We start from the raw sequence: 26108 nt of genomic DNA on the forward strand, positions 1-26108 counted from the left end.
GGGGTCTGACACCCCAACTCAGGACCATGATGTCCGTCTGTCTCTCTGTCACACGGGGTCTGACACCCCAACTCAGGACCATGGTGTCCGTCCGTCTGTCTCTCTCTCACACGGGGTCTGACACCCCGACTCAGGACCATGATGTCCGTCCGTCTGTCTCTCTCACACGGGGTCTGACACCCCAACTCAGGACCATGGTGTCCGTCTGTCTGTCTCACTCTCTCACACGGGGTCTGACACCCCAACTCAGGACCATGGTGTCCATCCGTCTGTCTCTCACACGGGGTCTGACACCCCAACTCAGGACCATGGTGTCCATCCGTCTGTCTGTCTCTCTCTCTCACACGGGGTCTGACACCCCGACTCAGGACCATGATGTCTGTCCGTCTGTCTCTCTCTCTCACACGGGGTTGGACACCCCGACTCAGGACCATGGTGTCCGTCTGTCTGTCTCTCTCTCTCACACAGGGTCTGACACCCCGACTCAGGACCATGGTGTCCATCCGTCCATCTGTCTCTCACACGGGGTCTGACACCCCGACACAGGACCATGATGTCAGTCCGTCTGTCTGTCTCACACACGGGGTCTGACACCCCAACTCAGGACCATGATGTCAGTCCGTCTGTCTCTCTCTCTCACACGGGGTCTGACACCCCAACTCAGGACCATGATGTCCGTCTGTCTGTCTCTCTCTCTCACACGGGGTCTGACACCCTGACACAGGACCATGATGTCCGTCTGTCTGTCTCTCTCTCTCACACGGGGTCTGACACCCCGACTCAGGACCATGATGTCCGTCCGTCTGTCTCTCTCACACGGGGTCTGACACCCCAACTCAGGACCATGGTGTCCGTCTGTCTGTCTCACTCTCTCACACGGGGTCTGACACCCCAACTCAGGACCATGATGTCAGTCCGTCTGTCTCTCTCTCTCACACGGGGTCTGACACCCCTACACAGGACCATGATGTCCGTCTGTCTGTCTCTCTCTCTCGCACGGGGTCTGACACCCCGACTCAGGACCATGGTGTCTGTCTGTCTGTCTCTCACACGGGGTCTGACACCCCGACTCAGGACCATGATGTCCGTCCGTCTGTCTGTCTCTCTCACACGGGGTCTGACACCCCGACACAGGACCATGATGTCCGTCTGTCTGTCTCTCTCTCTCACACGGGGTCTGGCACCCCGACTCAGGACCATGATGTCTGTCCGTCTGTCTGTCTCTCACACGGGGTCTGACACCCCGACACAGGACCATGGTGTCCATCCGTCTGTCTGTCTCTCACAAGGGGTCTGACACCCCGACACAGGACCATGATGTCCGTCTGTCTGTCTCTCACACACGGGGTCTGACACCCCGACACAGGACCATGGTGTCCGTCCGTCTGTCTGTCTCTCACACGGGGTCAGACACCCCAACACAGGACCATGATGTCCGTCCGTCTGTCTGTCTCTCACACGGGGTCTGACACCCCGACTCAGGACCATGATGTCTGTCCGTCTGTCTGTCTCTCACACGGGGTCTGACACCCCAATTCAGGACCATGATGTCTGTCCGTCTGTCTGTCTCTCACACGGGGTCTGACACCCCAACTCAGGACCATGATGTCTGTCCGTCTGTCTGTCTCTCACACGGGGTCTGACACCCCGACACAGGACCATGATGTCCGTCTGTCTGTCTCTCTCTCTCACAAGGCGTCTGACACCCCGGCTCAGGACCATGATGTCCGTCCGTCTGTCTCTCTCACACACGGGGTCTGACACCCCGACACAGGACCATGGTGTCCATCCGTCTGTCTGTCTCTCACACGGGGTCTGACACCCCGACACAGGACCATGATGTCCGTCTGTCTGTCTCTCACACGGGGTCTGACACCCCGACACAGGACCATGGTGTCCGTCCGTCTGTCTCTCTCACACGGGGTCTGACACCCCAACTCAGGACCATGATGTCCGTCCGTCTGTCTGTCTCTCACATGGGGTCTGACACCCCGACTCAGGACCATGATGTCCGTCCGTCTGTCTCTCACATGGGGTCTGACACCCTTACACAGGACCATGATGTCCGTCTGTCTGTCTCTCACACGGGGTCTGACACCCCGACTCAGGACCATGATGTCCGTCCGTCTGTGTGTCTCTCACACGGGGTCTGACACCCCAACTCAGGACCATGATGTCCGTCCGTCTGTCTGTCTCTCACACGGGGTCTGACACCCCGACACAGGACCATGGTGTCCGTCCGTCTGTCTCTCTCACACGGCGTCTGACACCCCAACTCAGGACCATGATGTCCGTCCGTCTGTCTCTCTCTCTCACACGGCGTCTGACACCCCTACACAGGACCATGATGTCCATCCGTCTGTCTGTCTCTCACACGGGGTCTGACACCCTTACACAGGACCATGATGTCCGTCTGTCTGTCTCTCACACGGGGTCTGACACCCCGACTCAGGACCATGGTGTCCGTCCGTCTGTCTGTCTCTCACACAGGGTCTGTCACCCCAACTCAGGACCATGATGTCCGTCTGTCTGTCTCTCTCTCTCACACGGGGTCTGACACCCCAACTCAGGACCATGATGTCCATCCGTCTGTCTCTCTCTCTCACATGGGGTCTGACACCCCAACTCAGGACCATGATGTCCGTCCGTCTGTCTGTCTCTCACACGGGGTCTGACACCCCTACACAGGACCATGATGTCCGTCCGTCTGTCTCTCTCACACACGGGGTCTGACACCCCAACTCAGGACCATGGTGTCCGTCCGTCTGTCTGTCTGTCACACGGGGTCGGACACCCCAACTCAGGACCATGATGTCCGTCTGTCTGTCTCTCTCACACGGGGTCTGACACCCCGACACAGGACCATGATGTCCGTCCGTCTGTCTCTCTCTCACACGGGGTCTGACACCCCGACACAGGACCATGATGTCCGTCCGTCTGTCTCTCTCACACGGGGTCTGACACCCCGACACAGGACCATGATGTCCGTCCATCTGTCTCTCTCACACGGGGTCGGACACCCCGACACAGGCGGTGTGTGCTACTGTTCCTGAGCACACTGGTCTGTATTTTCCCGGGAGTTTCTTGGCTGATCCGGGCATCACTGGCCGTGCCCTTAGAAAGGCGGTGGGAAGCAGCCCTTGACCCCCTTTTCCCTCGGAGAACCTGTCTGCAATCACCATCCCTCCTCCCTCTGCGGAACAGACTCTGAGGTGACACGTGACGGCCGCTCCCTCACTCCTAGCACTAGGAATCTGTGTTTTCTTTTGTCACACCTTTGGAGCAGTCTTTCTTTTTTTTTTTTTTGAGAGAGAATTTTTAATATTTATTTTTTAGTTCTCGGCGGACACAACATCTTTGTTGGTATGTGGTGCTGAGGGTCGAACCCGGGCCGCATGCATGCCAGGCGAGCACGCCACCGCTTGAGCCACATCCCCAGCCCCTTTTGAGCAGTCTGTGTTTCTACAGAGTTATCAATTTTACGAACCATCTCAAAGGACCAACTTCTTCCTCTCCTGCTCATTTTGTCTATTCTTGGTCCCTGAAATGATTTCTGCTCAAATGTTTACTATTGCCTTATTTCTACTCACGTTATCTTTGATTTGATCTTTTCATCTAGGTTCTTAAAAAGGAAACCCTGATCTCATACCTTTCTTTTCTAAGACAGCAGTACAGAGCTATGAATTTCCCTCAAACGACTGATATAAGCAACACCTCACAAATTGTCACATACTCTCTGATTATTCAGTTCAGATAATTTTCTAACATCCCTATGATTCCGTTTTTGTTTATGTGCTCATTCCTTTATCTTTGTAATGTCCTGCACTCCTCCAGGGTGACTGCGCACACAGCCTTTCGCCTCCAGTGCGACGCGGGCATGACCTCTGCTCTTCTGGAGCGACTGAGCACCTGACACGCTGCCCCTTTACTGCTACCACGCCAACTTCGGCCTGTGTGAGCCATGTGGCAGGTGCCACGCAGGAGAGCTGTCCCGGCCAGCCCAGCAGCATGCGTTGAAAGGCCAGCCTGCCGTGCTGAGCTTGGCTGGGCCCGCGGAGGTGAAACGGAGAGCTCCCACCAGCTGCCTGATGAGTTGGCCACGGCGCCTCCGAGGTGAAACCCTGGTTTACGCTGAACACTGGCTTCCTGCCCCGGACCGGCATTATGGTCCGTGCCAGGCAACATTCCCGTCTGTGGCCACCTCTCACTGCACCCTGCTGAAGTCACCGGGCACCTTGGTGTCCCTGTGTCCTCTACTGTAAGGAGACTTGGCTGTGCTCCTCGGGTGTTCCGAGACCCCAGCTCAGGTGCAGACACACCTAGGGCTGCTGCCTCTTCTGGACATGAGTATCTGATGAAATGCCCCTTTTTATGGGTTGAGTTGGGCTCTCTAGAAAAGCACTTGCCTGGTGGACATGAGGCCCTGGGTTCCACCCAAGAACTGGGGGGAAAAAAGCGTCTTCATCTCTGGCCACAGCTCTTCACCTGGACATCTGGGACCAGACGTCAGCACGGTCACCAGTATCCTCACGCTCAGTATTTGCATGGCTTATGCTGTTATACTCCCAGCTTGTCTCTTCTTGGTGTTTAAATACACTTGTCAAAACACATAATGTGGTCTCAAATCACATCTTTGACATACGACTTAGGATCAGTTATCCCACTTATAGAAATTATTCTACAAATATATGCATACGCTTAAAAAACGACAAAACCAAACTTATTCACTGAAGCATTATCTGTAACAGAAAATGACGGGGAAAGTTCGGAAGTTCGTGAGTTAGAGCCTTGCTGTATAAACAACAGTTCACCATCAAAGAAATACTATGCAGTTTTACAACAGAATCAGAAAATTTTCATGTAATAGCATGAACAATCTATAAAACATGGATACTTTTTAAAATAGCAAGGTGCTAAGCAGAACACAGTAAGTTATCATTTAGATTTTAAAATGAAAAAAATACATATTTCCATAAATATATTTTATGGAATAAAATATTTATAAAAGATTTATTGTATTGGCTTAGAATTTCTGGAAAGCTATACCAAAAACAGGTACCCCTGGCCACCTTCCTGGGTGGGGACGCCATGGGTGATTCACTTTCCCTGCCTATCCCCGTGAATTTTTGAACTTTTGAAAAATACAGTGAAGAAATAAAATTTCCTTCAAAAAAAATTCCCAGGAGGAGAAAAGCAAGGCTTTCCTGTGAGGCAGAGCAGCGGAGCCCCCAGCCGGGTGGAGGCCAGGGTGGCCATCAGGGCAGCTGACCGGCTGCTCTGGGTTCTGCTCCTCTCTGAGATCCAGCAATTGCTGGCACCGGCTTCCCAGGGCCACGAGGGTGGAGCAAATCCACCCAAGAAAAACCCAAAGAAAGAAGCCGTGAGCACAGCAGCCATCCCAGTACTGGACAGCAGACGGCAGACTCCACAAGGGCTTGGAATGAGCGACGAGGACACTGGTGACTTAAGCAGGGTCCACAGGCCCATACTCAATACTCTGTACTAATGTCACTCCACCAGCTACAAAAGACGACACCTTGGCAGGCCAAACTCAGAAAGCACGCGCTCGCACTATAGGCTGGATCCTTCTCATGCCACCCGCAGGTCACCGCTTGGGCTCACCAAGACGTCCACCGCATAAGGGTCCTGCAGATGGCAGCACAGGAGCACTGACCCACCCAGCAGGTTCCTCGGCAACTGGGGCACAGACTGGCTGTGGAGCCCACAGGACAGGGCCTGAGAGTGCAACTGCTACCATACTCCACACATTGTGCTCAGACAGGCCACAGCCACCAGGTACCAGGCTCAGCCCCCTGTGCCCTGATTGCCAGGCTGAAACAGGACACAAGGAAGAACGCACAAGGCCACACACAGAAACAAGTTCACTCAGAAATATCCCAGGAAGTCAGACTACCTGGGCTTTCAACCGTTCCACTGTGGGCAGAAAGAAACCCCCACCCTGTGTCAAAGGCACCGAGTCACTGACTGTATGTGCTCCGTGCTGATGGGCCACTTCACTTCCCAACACTGTCAAGGCCAGGGTCAGGGGTGTGGAGATCAACACGTCACCTGGAAACCTCACCTCAGCCGAGAACACCGGGCGACACAGAGCCGACGGCATTACCTGCTTGACCAGTGGACCCTCGAGCCACTTCAGGACACACTGAAAGGCTGTCGACTCCTTCAACAGCTGCCGTGCTCTCTGGGGGTGAGGAGGGACGAGCGTGCTCTGGGCAAAGACCCTGTGCCAGTCGTTCATTCTGCCCGCCAGACCCTTGCTTGGGCCTCCAGCATGACCTGCTCCATTCGTGGAAGAAGAGAGTCACCAGGCCAAAGGGCCTACACAGTGAAAGGAACCTCCACCCCGAAGCCTGCCACAGCCGGTCAGCAGCCTCCACTGCCAGCCTGCACCATGCTGCCCCCAAGAAATGTGCCCATCTTGACCCAGAGGCCCTCCACCCGCACCAGGGACACATCAAAGCACAGACTCCCTGGCCTCAGTGACGACTTAGGGACGCCACAGGCAAGGCTGCTCTGCAGCTGCGAAAGCTGAGCAAAACAAAAGAGCTCAAGCCCTGCCCTAGTGTGGACTGTCTTAAAGGGAGCCCAGGCAGCATGACCCAATCAGAGCAGAGGGTGCCAGTCTCAAGTTGCCAGGGCCCAACTGGGAGCAGCTACCTGAAGACATAGGTCAAAAGCAAGAAAGGCTGGGCACAGTGGCACATACCTGAAATGCCAGCAATCAGGAGGCTGAGGCAGAAGGACAGCACGCTTCAGGACACGCTGGGCAATGTAGAAACACCCTGTCTTAAAAAAAGAAAATTAAAATTAATAAGAGGTGGGCGCAGTGGCGCACACCTGTGATCCCAGTGGCTCAGGAGGCTGAGGCAGGAGGATCCCAAGTCCAAAGCCAGCCTCATCAAAAGCAAGGTGCTAAGCAACTCAGTGAGACCCTGTCTCTAAATAAAATACAAAAAAGGGATGGGGATCTGGCTCAGTGGTCAAGTGCCCCGAGTTCAATACCTGGTACCAAAAAAAAAAAAAAAAAGAACAAAGTAGGAGCGCCTGATGTCATCGGAGCCCTGGCTTAACAGCTCCCTAAAACCAGTCACCCCAGGACAGTGGAGCTATGAACAAAGTCTCTTGCTACCAAAGCCAGTCTGGGATGGGTTTCAAGTGTTGCCAGCTTCTGAGGGGCCTGGCTGGTGCTCCCCAGCCAGGTGCTCCCCGGCCCTTCCAGCCAGGCAGGATCCCACCTTCTCCTGATGTCCTTCAGCTGACCCAGAATCAAGAGTCGCGCCTTGGCAAGAGGCTGGATTCCAACACTGAAGACGCCAAGCAGAAGGAAAAGCAGTGGGCTGAGCCTTCTGAGAACGCAGCCCCCCAAGTGTGGGGCACAAGGTCACAGGATCTTCCTAACACCCAGCTGTCCCTGGTCACTTTCCCCAGGCTGACATCTGTGTTGACGGAGCCAAGGCAACTAGGATTCAGCTGCAAGGCCCAGTATCACCGGCACATGGCACCAGACTCTGTCCTCATGGAGTCTGTCCCCACACAGGAAAACACCAGCTTCACTAGAGAACGTTCCTGCAGGAGCTGGGAGGTTATTAATGTGTCACACCTTGACAGTTGGCGTATACATCAAGATTCAACGGCAAAATGAGAAATCCACGGGAAGTGTTTCTGCTGCAGACTAAGGCCCTGGTCATCCCAGGGGAGGCCCTGCAGGGTTGGGCAGCCAGCCCGACTTGCCTTTTCTATTCATTGACACATTTTACTGAAAACAATGAGAGTAGAGCTAAGGTTATTCAGACTTGGATACCTGCAGACACTTTTCTCTAAAGAAGTGAGCCTGACACTTCAGGGAAAATAGTGGCAATAAAAATGGAATTTTCAAGCAAAACAGAACTGGGCACATCTGTACCCTGCACCACAAGCCTGAAAGCTTCACACTTTAAGACTTTCCTGAAGAGGAGAGAATAGGAACAAATGTGACCTTCAGAAACTGTACAGTTCCACCTGGCAGTATTTGGAAGGTCTGCAACACTTAGCCAACCAGTATCCTCTAAGCGAACGATGTATCATGGTGGAAGCAGGATAAGATCTGAGGAGGGCAGGGCCAGAAGCCAAGAAATGCAGTGGCCTCAGGAGCTGGTAAAGGCCAGGCTCTTCCCCACTCTGAGCCTCAGAAGGGATCAGCCCAGGGACGCCTTACCTTAGCTAGTGAGGCTGATTTTGGGCTGCTAACTTCCAGAACTGGAGAATAAATGTTGTTTCAAGCCTCTGAATTTGTGGTACTGTGTGACAGCAGCCACAAGAGATTCACACAAAAGCCCACAACCAAAAGCAAAAGAGGCCACCAACACCAACTCAAGAGCCACCTGCTTTGCCAGGACCTCCTGGATGCTCCCTGGCTGGCCCTCGGCTCATATGGCCCCTGCGCGTCACCTGTCTTGCACTGACTGCTCCCAGGCCAGCTCCTGGCAGGAGGAAGCCTGTTCCTCCCACATCCTTGGCACCCCAGCAGAGCACAGTTAACACTCACAACCAAAATCAAACAGCTTCAGGGAAGGTGACCTTTGTGGGGTTTTTTTTTTTTTTTTTTTTTCTGGAAAAATGCTGTTTTCTGGTTGCCTTCTTTCCTGAAATGGAGGTGGGCACTCGTTCACATGCATGCCTGATGGAGAGGAAGGCACTCTTGACGCAGGCTCCAGAGGGCCCAGTCACCTCACTTGCATCTCCTCTCTTCCTTGGTGACAGCAGGGACAGTGCCACACTTGGTAGCCACTATTAAAGAGCATGCAAAGTGCCAGCCACCCACCCGGGAGACTGCCTTACCCTCGCTGCCCCTACTGCCCCACACCCAGGCTGGGAGAGGGAGTGCACCCTGAGAGGACTTGTGCCCACCTGGCTAAAGCTGGGTGGGGGAGGCAGGACAGCAACAGTCTAAGGAACATGTGCTACACGGGACCCCCGAGAGGAGGAACCTAGGCAGCTCTCACTTCCCCTCCCCCACTTGGCCACCTCCTCAGAGAACACCCTGTCTTCACTTCCACCTGCTCCCAACAGACCTCTACAGGAGAGTCACTGCACACATCAGAGCCACACACAAGACTGGGAGGTCAGCACTGGGTCCCCAGCAAGGATCTTTTAGAAATGCCCTGGGAAAAGGCAGAGGGCCACTGGGGCCAGATGAACATGAGAAAGAGAAAACTGGGAGGGTTCCATCCTGAATCCAAGTGCCCCGCGAACATTTCCACATCTATTATTCCAACTGTGAGATAAGTACTCCCGTTATCCCGAGTATAAAAATGAAGAGGTTGAGACTGCAGAGGTTAAATGGCCAGCCTAAAGCCACACGACTAGTGATGCCCACCCCAAAGTCATTATAGCCAGGCCACCCCTCCCTGCCCGTCAGGAAGTCAGGAGAAGCCAAGGGGCCCAGGGTGCAGAGACCAGTCTTTCCAACATCAGGAAAGACCCCCACCCACCTGGCCTGTTTCCAATCTACAAAACTGAGGCCGTGGAGTCTTCTGAAGTTTGTGGCTGTTCAATGAGTATTTACCAAGCACCTACTGTGTTCCAGACCAAGAACAGTCAAAGGTCCTGCTAAGGCTTAGATATGAGGTGTCCCCAAGAGCTTACAAGAAAGTTCAGAGGTGAAGTGATTGGTTGTGAGAGCCTTAACCTATCTGCATTCATCCAAGTGAGTGGATTAACTGGCTGGATGGAAACCACAGGCAGGCAGGGTGTGACTGGAGGAGGTGGGTTACTGGGGGCATGCTTTTGGGGTGCCTGTTTTGTTCCTGGTGAGAGCTCTGCTTCCTTGTTGCCATGTCCTGAGCTGCTTTCCTCCTCCACATCCTTCCCTCATGATGTTCTGCCTCACCTCCGACCCAGAGCTATGGAGTTGGCCATCTATTGACTGAGACCTAGGACACGAAAGTGCCAAATAAACTTTTCCTTCTCTAAAATTGTTCTTGTCGGGTGTTTTGGTCACAGTGGCGAAAAAGCTGACTAAAACCGGTGCTGTTTCAGAGAATCTCAAATCCTGTGGGGGAGAATGACAAGCAGTCAGAGGCGTGAGGCGCGCATCCCAGGAGAGTGACCAGAACCAGGCAGGCTAGGCTCCAGTTCCTCCAGCAGCAGTCCCAGGGGCAGGGAGGGGCCCAGGCTCCGAGCAGAGACCCGAAGGCCAGAGATGCAGGCAGGCGCCCTGGAGGCTCTGGGGAGGACAGGTCTGACCCGGGGCTGCTGGCGGTCCCCCTTCACACGGTCCTCAGCACCGCGGATCGTCCCCACGGGACGCGCAGCAGAGCAAGGCGAGACAGGTCGCCGCGGAGCGCGCAGGACCGAGAGGGCCCCGAGAGGGCCCCGAGAAGCCGCCCAGGCCGACCGCGTCGGAACCGGGGTTGGAACAGAGACCCCCCCTGCCGCACTGCACGGGCGGGAGTCCCACTTTCTCCGCAGACTTCCACGTGAGCCTCGCGCATCACCCGGGCGGACACCCTCCGGCGGCGGCGGACAGGCGGCAGGTCTGAACCGGTAGGCGGGGCCCCGGCGGCGCGCGCTCGGGGCGGGGCAGGGCCAGGGCCTGGCGGGCGCAACGCGGGCTGCAGGGGCCAGGCCCAGGGATGGACGCGCGCGGGCTAGGCCGAGGGACACAGAGGCGGACTGCGGTGCGCACCGGGCCGAGGAAGGGCAGGGCCGGAGAGCCAGCCCCGAGCAGCCCCGAGGAGCCGGGAGGAGCCCTCGGCGCCTAACGGCGCCCGGGCCGCACCAACTGTCAAGGCCAGGGAGAGGGTGCGACCGACGCGGGCTGGGCCCCGCCAGGAGCTCCGCCTCCGCGCCCCGCCAGCACCAGGCCTCCACGCCGGGGCCGGGCTTAACCCCTCACCGCGAGGCGCGGAGGCCTGGCCGGCTCTGCGGCCACCCGTGACTCCAGGCCTCGTCCAGCCTCCCCCGCGGCGCCAGCCCACTTGGTTCCGCCCGCCTCGGGCAGCGTTACCTAGGAGACGGGCCAGCCACAGCCACGCCGAGGGCCACTGGGCCCACGCTTTCAGGAAATTCCCGCACCACGGACCAGGAGGTCCGGTGGCCGGTGCCCAGCGAAACCGCAGGCCTCGCAAGTCCATGCACCGGCCGAGGGACGCGCCCGACCCCGCGGCCACCCGCAAGGAGCCCAAGTCTGCAACGCGCCGCGTACTCAGAACCCGCCTCGCGTCACTTTTGTCGTCAGGACCGCGGAGCCAATCAGAACCCAAATTGCGCGCTCCGCTCTGCAGACACTAGCCAGTTAGCGTGGGGATGGGCCCGTCCTGATTTGCATGGACGACGATCCTCAGCGAATGGGAATGTGACTGGCGTGAACAACAACCAATGAGATTCTGTCAGGGGCGTGGCCGCGGGCGTCCCACGAGGTGAAGATGCTGCGGGCGGAACCTGCCGAAGCGAGCGGGATTCGGGGGAGCTAAAGTCGCAGGGGCAGGGCGGGAAGGAAGATCCGGAGCGGGGCACGGGATCTGGAGCTGGAGCCCCCAGGTGAGTGCAGGGGGAGACCCCAGCCGGCCGAGCTTTTCAAGGATTTGCGCCAGGAGGGTGGCGGCGAGCACCGTGGTCCCTCTCCATCTCCTCTTTCCCGGCCCTACGTCCCTGCCCCCGCGTCGTTCTCACCTCCTTTCCAGCCTCCTCACCTCCTTCCCCATCATCTCCCTTCCCCCATTCCATCCTCTCTGCTTCCCTGTTATCCGCCTGACCTTTCAGCTGGCATCCCCGACCCCAGCCCCAAACTTCATCCCTCTTCTGCATCCCGGTCTCAGCTCAGCCCCTTCCCGTTCCGCAGCCTCACCTCCCGCTACGTTCCATCCTTCCTATCCCTTCTCTCGGCCTCTGCGCAGCCCGATGAGAGCCTTCCCAGTTCCGAACCTCCCCATCTCTATCCTTGTTGCTCTTCAGGGCAAATCCTTCGTCCTCGCTGCCTGCCACTGTCTCTCCTGTCCCTTGACCCCATCCTTTCACCTCTTGTGCTCCCAGCCCATTCAATCTCTTCTCTCTCGCACGCGCACTCTCTCTCCACTTGCCCTGGTCCGCAGGACCTTGACACTCCCTTTCTGCACCAGTTCCTTTGGCTATGTGACTCTGCACTCCTCCACTTCATCCTTAGGTCCCTACTCTCATTAGCAGCTTTTTCCCCCTGTCCAGGCCCTTCCAGGAGAAGGCACCAAGCACTTTTCCATCTCCCTACCTGCTGCTGCCCCTGCAGGATGCAGAGCCTCCACTGCTGCACAGCTTCCTACTGCAGTATCAGCAGCCTGTGTACCTGCCCACCTGCCCACCCTCCCTTCTAGGCACCTCCTGCTCACTCTTCCTGGCATTTGTCTTGGGGGGCTGCTGCCAAAGGGCTACACTTTGCCTAAAGCATCCTGGGGTGGCTCCAGGCGGGGAGTCCCCATGCACCCTTTCCTATCTTCCTGGCCACCATCTCTCTCCCCACCCCACCCCCACTTTCCTGCTCAGGCTCACTTTGTGATTCAGCATTTTTGGGATTGGTAACTTTCTTTGCTTCCTGGAATGATGGGGACCCGGTTGAAGGCAGGTGGTCTGGACTCTGAGGTTTAACAGGGCCAACTTAGAAAACAGATTCAATCTGCCTGGTTGAGAGAGAGACCGGAGATGGGACCCACCAGCGGGGGTTGCCTTTTCCTCCCCTTGCATTTGTCTGCCCTGTGTGTTGAACTGGATCCAAGGGGAGATGACATAAGTAATAGCTCCTGGGGAAATGGGCTGTGAGCATTTATGGAAATTAATACATCCACATCCCAGGAGCAAGAACACCAAGTTCAGGCCACAGCTGTCCCACTGTCTGTCGCTTCAGGATTTCTTCCTTCTCTGCAACTTCTCCTCCCCCTCAAAAAATGCCAGCCCCCCTTCTAATGCCAAGAGCAGCTCCCACTCTGCTCATGAAGCTGCAGTCAGGCCCTGCTGTGCAGGCTTTAGGGAATTGTGTGTGGAGAGTCGCATCTGTCCACCTGATTCGCACTTGGCAGACTTGTCTGCTGCAGAGCCCAGGCTCATGGGCAGCTCCTGGGATCATGGCCCTGCGCTTTCACAAAGTGGGCTCCTCAGAGTGCACCGACTCCCCAGGTCCTGTCCATCAGGCCCAAGGTGCAGCCTTGCCAAGGAACACTGTCCAGGTACATGCTGGCCCCATGGCACTGACTGGGCTTGCTCTGCTGCACATCCTTGCCTCAAAAGCAGCCTGGGGGAGACTTTCCTTATAAAACAGATGCATCTTATTCTCTTTGCTACACCAGTCAACAAATAAATGCCTTATGGGCACTGATCAGGACCCAGGGACTGTGCCAAACAATGGGGTAGAGGAGTGTCGTGGAAAAGCCTGAAACCTTTTTCATGCGTAAGTGTTCAAAACCCTTGCAGGTCTGAATATGGAGCCTAGACTGCAGGAAGCATGCACAGCACTGGCTGCCCACAGGAGATGGGCAGGTGGGACACAGGCATGGTGCTGGTGAGCCGGAGGGCAGAGAGCTCTGAGGGCTTGCCAGCTCAGGAGGGCTTCCATACACTGGGCTGGCTCCTCTTTCTGTCCTTTCCTTTTTCAATCTTCTAAACCCAAGTGATTCAGGAGGAAATGAGTGGCAGAGTTTGATTGGCAGTTTCTAGTGAGGGTGTGGAGGCAGGGGCTCCTGGTGTTTGTTGGTGCTCTTCATGGCAACTGGGCAAACAGAGTCTGCGTCAAGGGAAGGAGTACTCCTAGAAGCTTGGGGACCATGTTTCCGTTTCTGGGGACCCTGGCCAGAAGCAGTGTATGTTTGATCCTTGGCTAAATTCTCAGTGATCTTTACATCGCCAAAGGCCCCAAAGTAAAAGCCTTTTCCCACAATCCCTGAATAAGGAGGCAAAACAGCAGGCAGCACTGGGGAAGGGCTGACTCTGAAGGTGTCCAGGGCCAGAGACCTCACTCCTTCCTTCAACCCCTCTCCTAAGCAGCCAGGAGGTCCCACCCTTAGGGGTGAAGACCCTAAAGCTGCAAGGGTCTTGGCCAACCAACAGCCAATCAGCTCGTCTCGGAGGAGTAAGTGGAAACCTGGAGAGCAGCTGCTTCCCCAAGGTCACACAGAGGCCACAGTGGAGTTGGGTTAAACTCTGTGCTTCCCACTTATTTAGGCCCAATTCACTGCCATGGATGCCCAAGCTGGAGGAAGCCAACACCCCAAGAGATGATCAGCTTTGGGAAGGCCTCTGTCAAGGTGTTGCTGACACTCATGGAAAAGTCAGTGTCCTCTGGTGTGTCCATGTCCCTAGAGGGACTGTTAGGAGCAGGGGAGGTGCCACTCACCCCAGGGAGTTCTCAGGGACTCCAGTCCTGCTGACCTGGGAGGTCACCTCACAAGTACACTGTCTGTTGTTCATGACTGTCAAAGAGATGGCCATGTGGTTAGAGAGGAGGTGGGAAGCCAAGGCTGGAGGGGAGAGGGGACTCCCCACAGTGGAATTGTACTTCCCCTCTGGGCCTGGTGTAACCCTGCCTAGGGCAACTGAGGCACCGGGTAGCCACAGGCCACCTTGAACCTTTCCTTCCAGGCCAGGACTCTGTAGCAACGATCCCTCTGCCTTCCAGCACGTGTAGCAAATGGCAAAAGTCCTCACCTCTGTGTGGGTGAGTCTCCCTGGGTGCTCAGGAGTCAGGATGCAGTCCCAGGCCTCAAGGGATATGGAAACTCCTTCCTCGTGAAATGGAAGGTTCAGAAATGTTCTCCCCTCAGTGACCCGCCACGCTCCTCTGCCCATCTTCAGAGTGCATCTGTTAAGAGATGGGTCCTTGGTGCCACTGAGAGAGGCTCTCTGACTCAGCAGGTGCTGAGGAGGAAAAGAGGAGACACCCTTGAAGGGCACATCACACCCTGGTCTTCCTCCGGCCACTCTGTGTTGGCTTGAGGCTTTCCATCTGGTCAGGGATTGGCAGATGGGAGTTCCTGCCCAGGTGGACCTGAGCTACTGCAGGTCTTCACGCCCTTCACCGTATCTTGGGAAGCTCAGACAGTGGCACTTCTGTTCCTCTTCCCACACAGCACGTGAACAGCTCTGAGCCAGCCCAGCCTGGGTCCTGCCGCCAGCATTCACCTGGTTCCTCATCCCCATCCCACCCTGCTACTCAGGATCTCGGGAGCAGCCTCTGCCAATGACCTTGTGGTCAGCCCCAAGGCCTGGGGATGCAAAATGTGTGGTTGGGTGTGTCACGTGTCCCAGAGCCAGCCCCCGTCCCTGTCTCACCTGCTTCTCTGGCACTTGCCCTGGTGTGCTGCACACACCAGCACCTGCAGGTGGGCTGACTTGAGGCCATGCCCTTTGCAGACCAAGTAGAATTGGGAAAAGGAGAAAATATGGAGAAAGGGTGGGGACCACCTCCTACACTTCCCACTTGATCTCCAGACCAGTTGAAAGGACCTTCCTCACTGATCTTGCCGAGTGGCCGAAATCCATCACCCACCTCAGCAGCTAAAAGCCGGGTGTCTCGGTCTATGTTCTGTGGCTATAACAAGACACCTGAGGCCAGGTGATTTTAAAAACTCACAGTTCTGGAGGCTAGGGAGGCCAAGAGCACGGTGCCAGCACCTGGCGAGGACCTTCCTGCTGCACTGCAACATGGTGGCAGGCATCAGATGACGGCATGACAAGCCTATGTCAGCTTAGTCCTCTCTGCTTTATAACCCGCCAGCCCTGCCATGGGGCCCCCACCCTCACAACCCCATCTAATCCTAATTACCTCCCAAGGCCCCACCTGTAAAACCCGTCAACATATGAATTGGGGAATTAAGTTTCCAGTGCATGAAACTTGGGGGACATATTGAAACCCTGGCACCAGGCTCATGTTCCTTACCAGGTCCCTGCACCAGATTCAAGGCAAACCAGCAGGCCACCCATCACACAGGTGACCTCCCCACTAAGTGAGCCACTTCCTGGCTCCTGTACACTCAGGAGTCTTGTCCATGGGGTCCTCTGCCACCAGCCTTGGGCCTTTGTCCCAGGGGAGAGTTCGTCCTTGTTATCAGGGCAGACTCACCACTGTGTCCTCTCAGCCACTTGGTTTCCTTCTCCTGCCTCCCTTTATCTGCATTGGAGACCCCCGACACAGAGCAGGATGGTAAATGTCAGCTGCTCCACTTCCAGGAAGAGACTAAGCCCCAACCACAGCCCTACCTGGAGCCCAACCGAGCCCCAGGAAACCCAGAGCACAGGGCTTGGGTTTCCTGCTGAGTCAGTTCATGAACCCGCTCCAGACCTCTCAGAGCGGCTACCTGGTCCTGGGAGGAACCCTGGACACTCCAGCCCAGCTGCCTGCACCCAGGGTAGAAAGGAGGGGTGAAGGGGAGAAGAAAGTAGGCAAGAGCCCATCCCTGGACAGAGGGTCATGCCTTGCCCTGGCCTCAGGCCTGGAGGGCCCACGAGGCTGCTGGCTTCAGTGTGCACACTGGGCTGTCTGATCCCAGCAGCTCACGGGCACAAGGGGGCCCCTAGCCCATGGCTCTCCCTCTCATAGATGTATTGTCATCTTCCGTCCCTGGGCAGCTTCATGATCTTTCAGAGCAAGCTCAGACCCTGATGTCCACGAGCTGTCGGTCCCAGCCGCGGGTGGAAGGTCTAGCGCCCGCCCTGGAGCTCAGCCATTCTGAGCTCTCATGGTAGCAGGGGCTCTGGAAGTGGGGTCTGGGCCACCCCTCACAGATGTAGGAGAGTCAGGAGTAACTAGGATGCGTGGACACGGATATTCTAATGAGTGCATTCATTATAAAATAAATTTAAAACCTATAAACCTCATGGTGACAGGTAAAGGCCTACAGGAGACATGTGAGGGCTGACGGTGAGCCAGACCCCAGCTCTAGCCTCTGGGGGCAAGAGCCAGGAAAGGCCAGCAGTAACCGCATGTCCCAATCTGAGAAACCCCTGTTAATGGGGAAGGAGAGGTAGGTGGCGGCCATTTGATGTACACCCTATGATGGGCAGAGCTGGGAGGGGTCCCTGCAGGAACCCCCAGCTGGGCCCTGGCCAGAGGCCCACTAAGGGCAGAACATGACGGTGTGGAGGCCAGAGCCCCCGTGGAGCAGGACAGTGATGGGACGGGGAGGGAGAGGGAGCCCCAGAGGCTCCCAGGCTGTTCTCAGGGGGTCCAGTGGGTGGCACAGATGGAAAAAAGCAGGGCAGGCGGAAAGGGGGACCCCCAGATGGCAAGCACCATGCTGGGTCCTGCGCTTGCCGACGTGCCCATCGGCATCGAGAAGGGAGGGCTAGGGCTCTCAGGAAAGGTGGGACCTGGGTGACTGCCAGTCATCCCTGGGTCACAACCCTGACAGTGGACAGGGTCACCTGGGGCTCAGTGTCCAGAGAGAAGAGTGTGCAAGACAGTGCAGGGAGTGGGTGTGGGTGCCGAATCCGAAGGGGAAGTAAAGGTCAAGGAGGAGGAACACGGGCTTATTCTGGAGCCCAGGAGGAGGGAGACCCTGGGGCTGGGACAGGGTCTGCCGTGGAGGAGGCAGTCTGCACTGAGTCGGGAGCAAAGCCAGCCTCCAGGAGTGACGACTGAAGGTCCTGGTCCCTGTATGTCCCATTCAGAGACAGGCCCTGACAGGCAACATGACCTTCCAGAGCTGGTACTCAGGGAGACAGAGCCAAAGCCAGAGGTCACTCTGCTGCCTGAACGGCCTTGAGAAAAGTGCCAGGGGAGGAAAGATGAGGAAGGGAAGGAAACCACTGTTCTGCCCCCAGGCCCAGCCCCCAACACCCTCCCGCCTGCCCTCTGTCGCTTCTCTCTTCCATGCATGATTCTGTTTCCTGCCCTTACGGAGGACACTTCTGGGGACATTCATGAACTGTCGGGCCCAGCTCAGCCCCCAGTGCTCTGCAGAGTGCATCCTCAGAGCAGTGAGAACAGGCCGAGTCATCGTGCCCATCAGCCCCTCGGAGCCCAGCATGGACAGCCCCCGGAAGGTCCTGGGCAGCTGGGCAGGCTCATCATTCACAGTTCCTTGTGACCCAGATTCAGGGGTTCCAAGACTACACTTTGAGAACACTTCCTGGCTATTTTGGTCTGTGGGTGAACTTTCCCGCCTCTGCTTCTTAAAGCAGCGCACGGAAAACGCTCTTTGATGGTTGAAAGCTCCGGCAAGAAGAGCTTGGGATTTCTTTAATTCTGAGGAACATGTGAAGCCCACGTTCCACTGGAATGACCTGCTAGCTTTTGTCAGCCTTAAATCTAAAATTGTGCGTTTATCCCAGTGTGTGCTCAGGGAGAGGCTATTGTTAGCTCCCCAGGCCCCTTGGAATGAGGTTTATTCAGGGATGCAGACACCCGAAGGCTTGTCTGCTGTGAGAAGCCAGAGCTGTGTGCAAGAGCAGACCCTTGTCACTGCGTGCATACCCAGACCCTGTCTGCACTCTGTGTGTTCTCTTGGCCCTCACTGAGTGCCCCCCGCTGCACCCCACCTGCGCCACATGTTCTGTGAAGACACCTCCTGTGGCACCCCTCCCTGCTCCCTGCTCTGCCACCTCTGATCCTGCTCCTCACCCCCAGGGGGTATTGTCTTTCCCTGGCAATAAACACATGGTATTTTTAGTCACCCGGGCCAGGAGGTATTCAGGTGTCACGGACAGGAGGCCCAGAGCCATCCTTCCCCTCTGCCCCGCAGAGGACACTGGGCGCCTGGAGCAGGATGCGCAGAGCCCAGCTCAGACTCAACGTCGCCCTTTCCTCGGGCGCACAGCTGGGCTTCGCTCCTCACCAGAGGACCGCAGGCCTCCTTGTTGACATCCCGCTCATTGGCCAGGCAGCGGTGCTCAGGGGACATCAGCTGTCCTGTGTTGGGCACCTTGGGGACTCGGGTGCTGCTGTGCTTTCTCCTCATGCTGAAAGATAGGTTTGGGAAAAGCCACTGGGAGCCTGTGGGCCAGCTTCGGGGGCATGGACCCCCACCCTCCTGGTGCATACAACAGTTGTCAAGAAGGGCCTGGAAAAACAGCAAGGCTCCCCACAGAACGGCCTGTTCAGAGGAGGCCGAGGCTGGCCACAGGCAGGCTGTCGTCTTCCGCCCCCTCCTCGTGGACCACAGACAGGTGCGGGTGAACTTGCTGCGCCAGGCCGTGGCGGTGGAGAAGGGGACTATGGTCCACAGCACAGAGGTGCCCCGGGCCACCACAGAAGCGTCTGCACTCTGGTGGGCATGACACAACAGCGTCCACACAGCATGGTCAGGAAACGGGGAGTGAGAGGGAGCCAGGCCTGAAACCAGGAGCTGGGAGGTGGCCTTGAGGCAAGGAGAGCTGGGCACTAAGGGGAGAGGAGGAGCGTGTGGTGTCGGCACTGTGGAGGAAAGGTCTTGGGGCCTGGGCATCTCTGGAAGATGGGCAGCCTCCCTGTGGCTGTACTGGGTCACTCACCTGCATGGGTGGGGTGGGGGGAGTTGACCAGGTCCCCTCCTCAAGGCCCCAAGTCTCCCTGTGCCACCCTCAGGGAACTCTGGCTGCCCATGATGCCCATCATCTCCTAAACATGCACACAGAGCCCTGGGCCCCACTGGGCACTCACCCCTGCCCCACCCATGGCCAGAAGGTTTGGCAAAGTCCCCTGGGTGCTGCTGGAAGATGCTGAGGAGAGGGTTTCTCCCCACCCTTCAGCAGCTGGTAGCCATGGCAACCATGGAGAGCCGCCGCCGTGGCCCAGCCACCTGCTGGGCCGTGTGGGTGCCGAGGCCTGGCTGGGCCCCAGGGTATCTCACATGGTTCCCTGGGGAGCAGCAAGTAGGGGGAGCCCTGGGCCAGGGGTCCTTCCCTCCAGCCCCTGGAAGGGACAAGAGGGCACCTGTCCCCAGGCTCAGAATCTCTGGTCCCTAATGCAGCCCATATCCAGCTTATTCTGTTGGGTGCTGCAGGGCTGGGTCCTGAGCTCCTGCAGCCAGCACCCCCAGGAAGGTCCCTTCAGGCTCTTCACATCTGCGAAGCTTGCAACCCAGTCCCTTTGTTTCAGGGAGGTGGAAACTGAGGCTGGGGAAACCCATACTTGCTCTCGGCATCCCAGAGGTCTCAAGAAGCTTTCCCCTTAGCAGTGACTTCTGCGGATGTTCAGCCCCTCCCAGATGGGGAATTCCATGAGGATGGGTCATGCCTGTCCCTGTCCCAAGGATCAGGGCAGAAATCAGTCCCATACCAGATCCCCCCAGACCCTGCTCCATGCCCCACCCCTCAACCCCAGCTCCCCATTTCAAACCAGGTGGTCTGGGGTGCATCCTCAAGGGGACCCTCATACTGATGATGATTTTTATCAGCAAAAGGCAGCCTGCCGTGAATGCATGCAAATCCACACTCTCCCCACCCCTCCCCCATCAAGCCGAGTGAACACTCACTGGACCCAGGCTGATTCCACAGACTTAAAAGTGCCCAGGCCCTTTGAGCCATTGCACTCACCTCCTAGGACTACTCTTGGTGCCCATGTGTGGTTGGTTGGTTGCTTGCTTGCTTAATCAGTAGGTTGGCTGGCTGATTTCGTGGTGCCTAGGATCAAACCCAGGACTCATGCATGCTAGGCAAGTGCTCTTCCTCAGAGCTTTATTTGGGGTGCTGGGATTGGACCCAGAGCCTTGTGCCTGCTGGGCAAGCACTCTACCACTAAGCTATAGCCACAGCCCTCTGTGCCCATGTGTCAAGGTCCAGGGCTCCAAGCTGCAGAGAGCTGAAGACCACAGTTCCTACTGTGTGCTCAGGGAACAAGGAAAGCCGCAGCTGCCCCTGCCCTCTCGCCTCCCCTCTGATTGCTCCACCCCCAGGAGCTGGCTTGTCATGCATCCGCTGCCTCAGGCACAGGCTTCCTCGGACCAGGGAGAAGCCTTCAGAATCCTCAGAAGTACTAGGTGGTCCTGGCCTGCCTGAGGTGGACCACACCACTGAGGGACCCTCCCCAAGGTACCTCCCCAACCCAGCGCCCAAATACCAGGCAATGCCCAAGGCAGGACAGAGGTAGCCACAGACATGGCAGGAGGCAGGATATGCCTCTAGGCTGAAGGTGACCAAAGCCAAGTGTGGGACCTGCATGCCGAGGCAGCCACAGTCCTGCAGCTGGCCTCCTACCCTGAGGGACACAGGCTGCCTGCCTACTGGAGTCTGGATGGATGAGCTCCTCCTCCTGGCCTCTTGGCGTTTCCACACAACAGGTTCAGCCCTGGGTGCTGCCCGGCCAGAAAGGAGGACGCTGCTCTGAATTACAACTGAGGCACTTAGTTATGTGCAGCCGATTCCTTTGAACTGCAGAAGCCTTCCCAAGGGGTCCAGATCTGGGGTTCCCAAGAGCAAAGAAGGTTGAGGTCCTAAGAGCAGAAGTCCAGGCCTCCAGGCCTGGATGGGACGCTGGACTGCTGACAGCACTTGCCCTCGCTGCAGGAAGTGAGTCGGGTGTCATCTGACTCTGGGAGGTGCTCAGGACAAGATGGCAATAATGATCGCTGTCCATGGTTACTTTCGTTGACAATGGGCCCTTGTTGCGGGTTAACTCTCCGTGGGGTACCCCACTTCATATCTTATGTTCCTTTCCTCTAAATTCTCCAGCTGCCTCATACAGCTGCCTCTTCACAGGTGAGAACAGGTCCTAGACCTGGCCTGAGGTCCCGCAGCTAGCCATGGGCAGAGCTAGAATGGGACCCGTCCTAAACCACCGAGTCCTAGCCCACCCTGTTAAGGAGGCAAGTGCTCCCCTGACCTTGCTCCTGGGCCAGGTCACCAAGAAGCCAGCCAGGGGGAGCCCAGGAAGGTGTGGCCCGGCCCCCAGCTGGCCCTGCTTGCGGTAGAGCGCTCGCCTAGCATGCGTGAGGCGCTGGGTTCAATCCTCAGCACCACATACAAATAAATAAACTAAAGATAGGGTGTCCCACTACAATTAAAAACAAAAATTAAAAAAAAAAAGGCAGAGATCATGGGAGAGGCCCCTCCCCTCCCCTGTCCGCCTCAGAGACACCTGGGAGTCCTCCACTACCGTAGCAGCCCAAGGACTTTCCCAAGCAGGGAGACCATGGGAGGGCTGCGTGCTTTCCTGCTTTCCCAACACATGCTAAACACTTTTTCATCTTTTCACTCTTCCAAGCGAGGCTGCCGAGAACGCTCCCGAGCGTCTCACCTCACTTCCTCGCTTGACCTGGTGTAAGTCGGGTTCCCTGTGCCCCAGAACCCGCCCCTCCGTGGAGCAGCCTCAGTGCGGCCCCGCCAGCACTGAAAAACGCATTTCCCTGTAGTTGGTGGTGGCGAAGGCGCAGGGCCTGATGGTTTTCTTTTGCGGATCTTTTTACTCAGCGGAGGCTTTAATGGATGTGGTGGGTAAAGCTGGCTTTCAGATTGCTGGTGTGCCGCATGGGCACGATATTAATCTTTCATGCCTCTGTCCTGTCACGTGGTGATGGGCCAGTAATCCTCTTTGAAGCCCTTTGTTATCTATTCTTACCCTTCCCCCCAAGTGAGGCCGGGAGCAGAGGGCGGGAGCAGAGCCCCACACAGGGTGACTTGCCCGTGAGAAGGTGCCTTCTGTGCTTCCTTCCATCGTGCTAGGGCCAGAGGGCTGGCGAGGCGAGGTGGGTACACGGCAGCACCCCGTTACCCGTGGTCCCCTTCCTGAGGTTGCAGACACCCTCAATCAAACTTGGTCTGAAAATATCAAATGCAAGTTGCCAGAAATGAACAATTCATAAGGTTGAAGTGGCTTCTATGACATTGCATTGTAATTGTTTTATTTTACCATTAGTTACTGTGGTCATCTCTTCCTGTGCCCGGTTTGTAAATTAAACCTTATTATAGGCAGGAGTACAGGAGAAAGCGTGGCTTGCACAAGGTTCAGTCCTATCAGGCTTCCAGGCATCCCCTGGCGGCCTTGGAATGCATGCCCTGTGGACCAGAGGGCACTGCCCTCTCCGTTTCCTGGTACCACAAACGGCCAAGCTCAAAATAGCCCCATTCACTCTCTGGCAGTTCAGGAGGACAGAAGTGCAACATCGCCATGTGGGCAGGGCAGGGACCTTCGGGAGGCTGCCACAGCCCTTGGTGCCCCTCATCCACCTCAGGCTCCACTTCCATTGTCACATGCATCCTGTCTGTCACTGCCTCTTGTAAGCACCTTGTTGTTGGACATGGAGCCACCATAGAGCAGGATGATCTCATCACAGGATTCTCACCTGAAACATCTGCAAAAGCCCTTTTGCCAAATAAGGTCACCTTCACAGGCACCAGGGCTTGGATGTACCCAAGGACACATTTCAACCTACTCCAGCAGGTTTCTGATTCCTACCCCCACCCAGTGCTCCCTCCGGAAGTTTCCCTGGCTCTTTCTAAGGTGGTGGCTCTTCCTCCTTGGCAGGGATTGGATACCAGGTGTCGCTGGCCAAAGAGTGAGGGTGGAGCGGCAGGACATGGGCATCCAGCAGGCTCGTGCTGGGTCACGACCCGTACAAAGCCATCCATGGGGCCTGGAGCTGGGACTAAGCACCAGGAGTTGGATCCAGGGTGGGTCCCCTGCCTCCTCTGGCTGGCAGGTTTGGAAGGCAGGACTCCCTTCTGGTTCAGAGAGCTCAGCAGCCCCGGGAGGCAACAAGAAGACTAGGCCTGCCCCTCGTAGGGGGCAGTGGTGGGGGTCACACGGACATAGCACCCCACTAGGAACAGGTGGGGCTCTCAACCTGTGGCCCTGTTTCCAGGATGCCGGCCTGTGCTGCCCCCTAGAGGGGACAGATGGGTGCCCTAAACTTGGGGAAGGCCTCTATCTTGGCATTACCTAGTAGATAGAGTGGCACGATGCACCAGAGGCAGAGTCTTGAGACGTGCTACTAGGCCACACCTTTCTTCTAAGCTTCCAACTCCCCCCTGAGAAGGGAGTCAAGGCCTTTGCCCCCCTTTTCTTCCAGAGGCTGTGACTGAGGTCCCCCTACTGCACCTGCCCAGTAACGAGAGCTCTTGAGTGAACACGGTCCTCACGGGTGAGCTCAGGCTGGCATGAGACGCGGGTGGGCCGAGAGCAGCCAGCCCCGTTCTCTACCAGGACAGTGCTAAGCCCAGCCAGGTGCCTGGACACACTGACCAGTGTCCTGCACACAGCACCTAGAGGTAGGCGCCATCACCACAGCCAATGCAGCAGACCCCCTGGTGCTGCCAGAAGCTCAGGTCATCTGGGTGCAATGGCAGCAGCTGCCACTTCGCCTGCAGGACCCCCTGCCCCATTGCTACATATGGGTTCTCTCCTCAGGTGTGGGTTTGTCCAGAGCTTCAGAGGGGGAGAGGCCCCAAGCCTTCAAGGGGGCAGGGGGACAAGGCCACATGGCCATCCATGTAAAGTGACTCTCCCTCCAAAAGTGCCCATCTCAGAAATACCAGGATGCCAGCTTCTCCCTCCTGCCCCCACCCTAGAGCACAAGCAGTTAAGACCCACCACGTCTGCCCGTGAAGACAGGCAGCAGCTGACAGCGGTTCCACCCATCCTCCATCCCTTGGTCTGCGGGGGCTGGACATCCCCCAGCCTCCCTTCCCTGCTGAGTCAGGCACTGGGGCTCAGCACTGCCTGGGACGGTTCTTATTTCCTCCCCACCCCCATCTGGGTTTTTCCTGCTTTGGCTCACTTAGGCTCTCCATCTGGCCAGAGGAGGAGGCTCAGCATTTTCTTTATCCCCGCTATGGTGGATGCACCAGAAGGAGGGGAGGACCCAGGCTCTGCAGCCATTGCCTGGGCACCCTGCTGCTCTCACCCTTGCAAGGGGCACAGCATGTCCTCTGGGCCCCCCAGCCCCACGACCTTCCCTCCCTCATCGATTATCTGGCGAGATATGGAGGTTCCGTCTCTGATGCTGCAGCCAGGTAGACACCAACCACTGTGAAGTGGGGCAGGAGGTGCTGCAGCGGTGGCAGCAGGGTCCCCTCCATCCAGGGAGGCTGCAGGTGCCAGCAGAGTCTTCTGGGTTTGCTTATCCCCCCACAAGTGAGCTGGCAAGTGGGGGGCAGGGGTGCTGCCTCACAAGAAACCCCGCTGTGGCACCAGGGGCAAGGGAGTCCTGGAGGTGGCCGTCCACCCTGCAGGGGACTCTTACCTGATGTGAAGGGCAGGGCTTGGATTTCACACTCCTTGCACTGTGTCCCCCTCACCCTGCTAGTGGCCTGTTTGCTCCCAAGGACAGGACACCCTGGACCCTCTACTCACCCTCTCTGAGAATCTTTCAGGACAAGACCTGCTGCCCCCCACCTCAGAGGGGCTGAGAACTGCTCTTGGTGTCCCCGGGACCTCGAGGGCTGTGCCAAGGAAGTGGCAGCCTGAGGAGTGGCTCTCACTGTCCTGAGCGCTGTCCCTGCCCGCCAGCCCCAGGCATCTCACTGGGCCAGGCAGAGGGGCTGCCCCTCTGCAGGAGAGTCAGGCATGGGGCCACCTGGAGAAGGTGTCCTGTGATGGTGGCCTGGGCCCCAGAAGGAGGCCCTGGGCAGCCCTGCCCCATTCCTCAGAGAGTGGCCACAGCGAGAGCCACGAAGGCAAGACACAGGCACGCCAAGGGGACAAAAGCTAGAGCATCCGTGGTGAGCTCCACCCTGGCCAGCATGTGGAGATGGGCCTTGCCTAGACATGCGTGAGACGAGTCTGAGGCCCACCAGATGGCCTTGCGGGGCCGGGCACCCCACCCTCCGTGGAGTCCTGGGCCTCGATCGTCACCCGTCCTTTGGAGCATCTGCTTTTCCGAGTAGCAGGTGGCTGCCCAGGGCCCACTATGCCTTGAGGTTCAGCCCCTTCCCTAGGCAGGAAGCACAGAGTTGGCACTGGCCTGAGGTGAAGGGCTGGGTAGGCAGGGAGAGCCCCTCCACGGCACCTCTGGTAGATGATCAGGCACCCAGCTTGGCTGGTGGGCTGAGTGGACGTGCATCTGCACATGCGTGTGTTCGTGTGTGTGCAGATGCCCATCTGTGGTCAGATGCAGCCCCCAACTTGGAACCCCCATTCCCACCAGGCTTCGAGGCAGGGCTGCCCCAGAACATGCTGTCCTGCCTGGGTTCTGGTCTCTCCCTTGATTCTCTTGGTCAGCTTCCTATAATGGAGG

General features: G+C 57.2%; 2 protein-coding genes across 2 annotated transcripts in view; one reads left to right on the plus strand and one right to left on the minus strand.

Annotated features, from left to right (window-relative positions):
- Nphp4 (nephrocystin 4) overlaps nucleotides 1-6785 on the minus strand; it is a 100810-nt gene extending 94025 nt beyond the window's left edge. The window contains exons 1-2 of the mRNA XM_026386062.2: nucleotides 6728-6785; nucleotides 6125-6297 (exon numbers count right to left, since the gene is read on the minus strand). Of these exons, the coding sequence (XP_026241847.2) occupies nucleotides 6125-6259 (135 nt within the window). The 5' untranslated portion in view covers nucleotides 6260-6297; nucleotides 6728-6785. The remainder of the gene's footprint in view (nucleotides 1-6124; nucleotides 6298-6727) is intronic.
- A 4677-nt stretch (nucleotides 6786-11462) lies between these two features.
- Nucleotides 11463-26108, plus strand: part of Kcnab2 (potassium voltage-gated channel subfamily A regulatory beta subunit 2) — an 83791-nt gene continuing 69145 nt past the window's right edge. Inside the window, exon 1 of the mRNA XM_026386104.2 lies at nucleotides 11463-11541. The gene's annotated coding sequence lies outside the window, so the exon portion shown is untranslated. The remainder of the gene's footprint in view (nucleotides 11542-26108) is intronic.

This window comes from Urocitellus parryii, chromosome 11 (genome assembly GCF_045843805.1).
Source record: "Urocitellus parryii isolate mUroPar1 chromosome 11, mUroPar1.hap1, whole genome shotgun sequence".
In the NCBI taxonomy this organism is placed as follows: domain Eukaryota; kingdom Metazoa; phylum Chordata; class Mammalia; order Rodentia; family Sciuridae; genus Urocitellus; species Urocitellus parryii.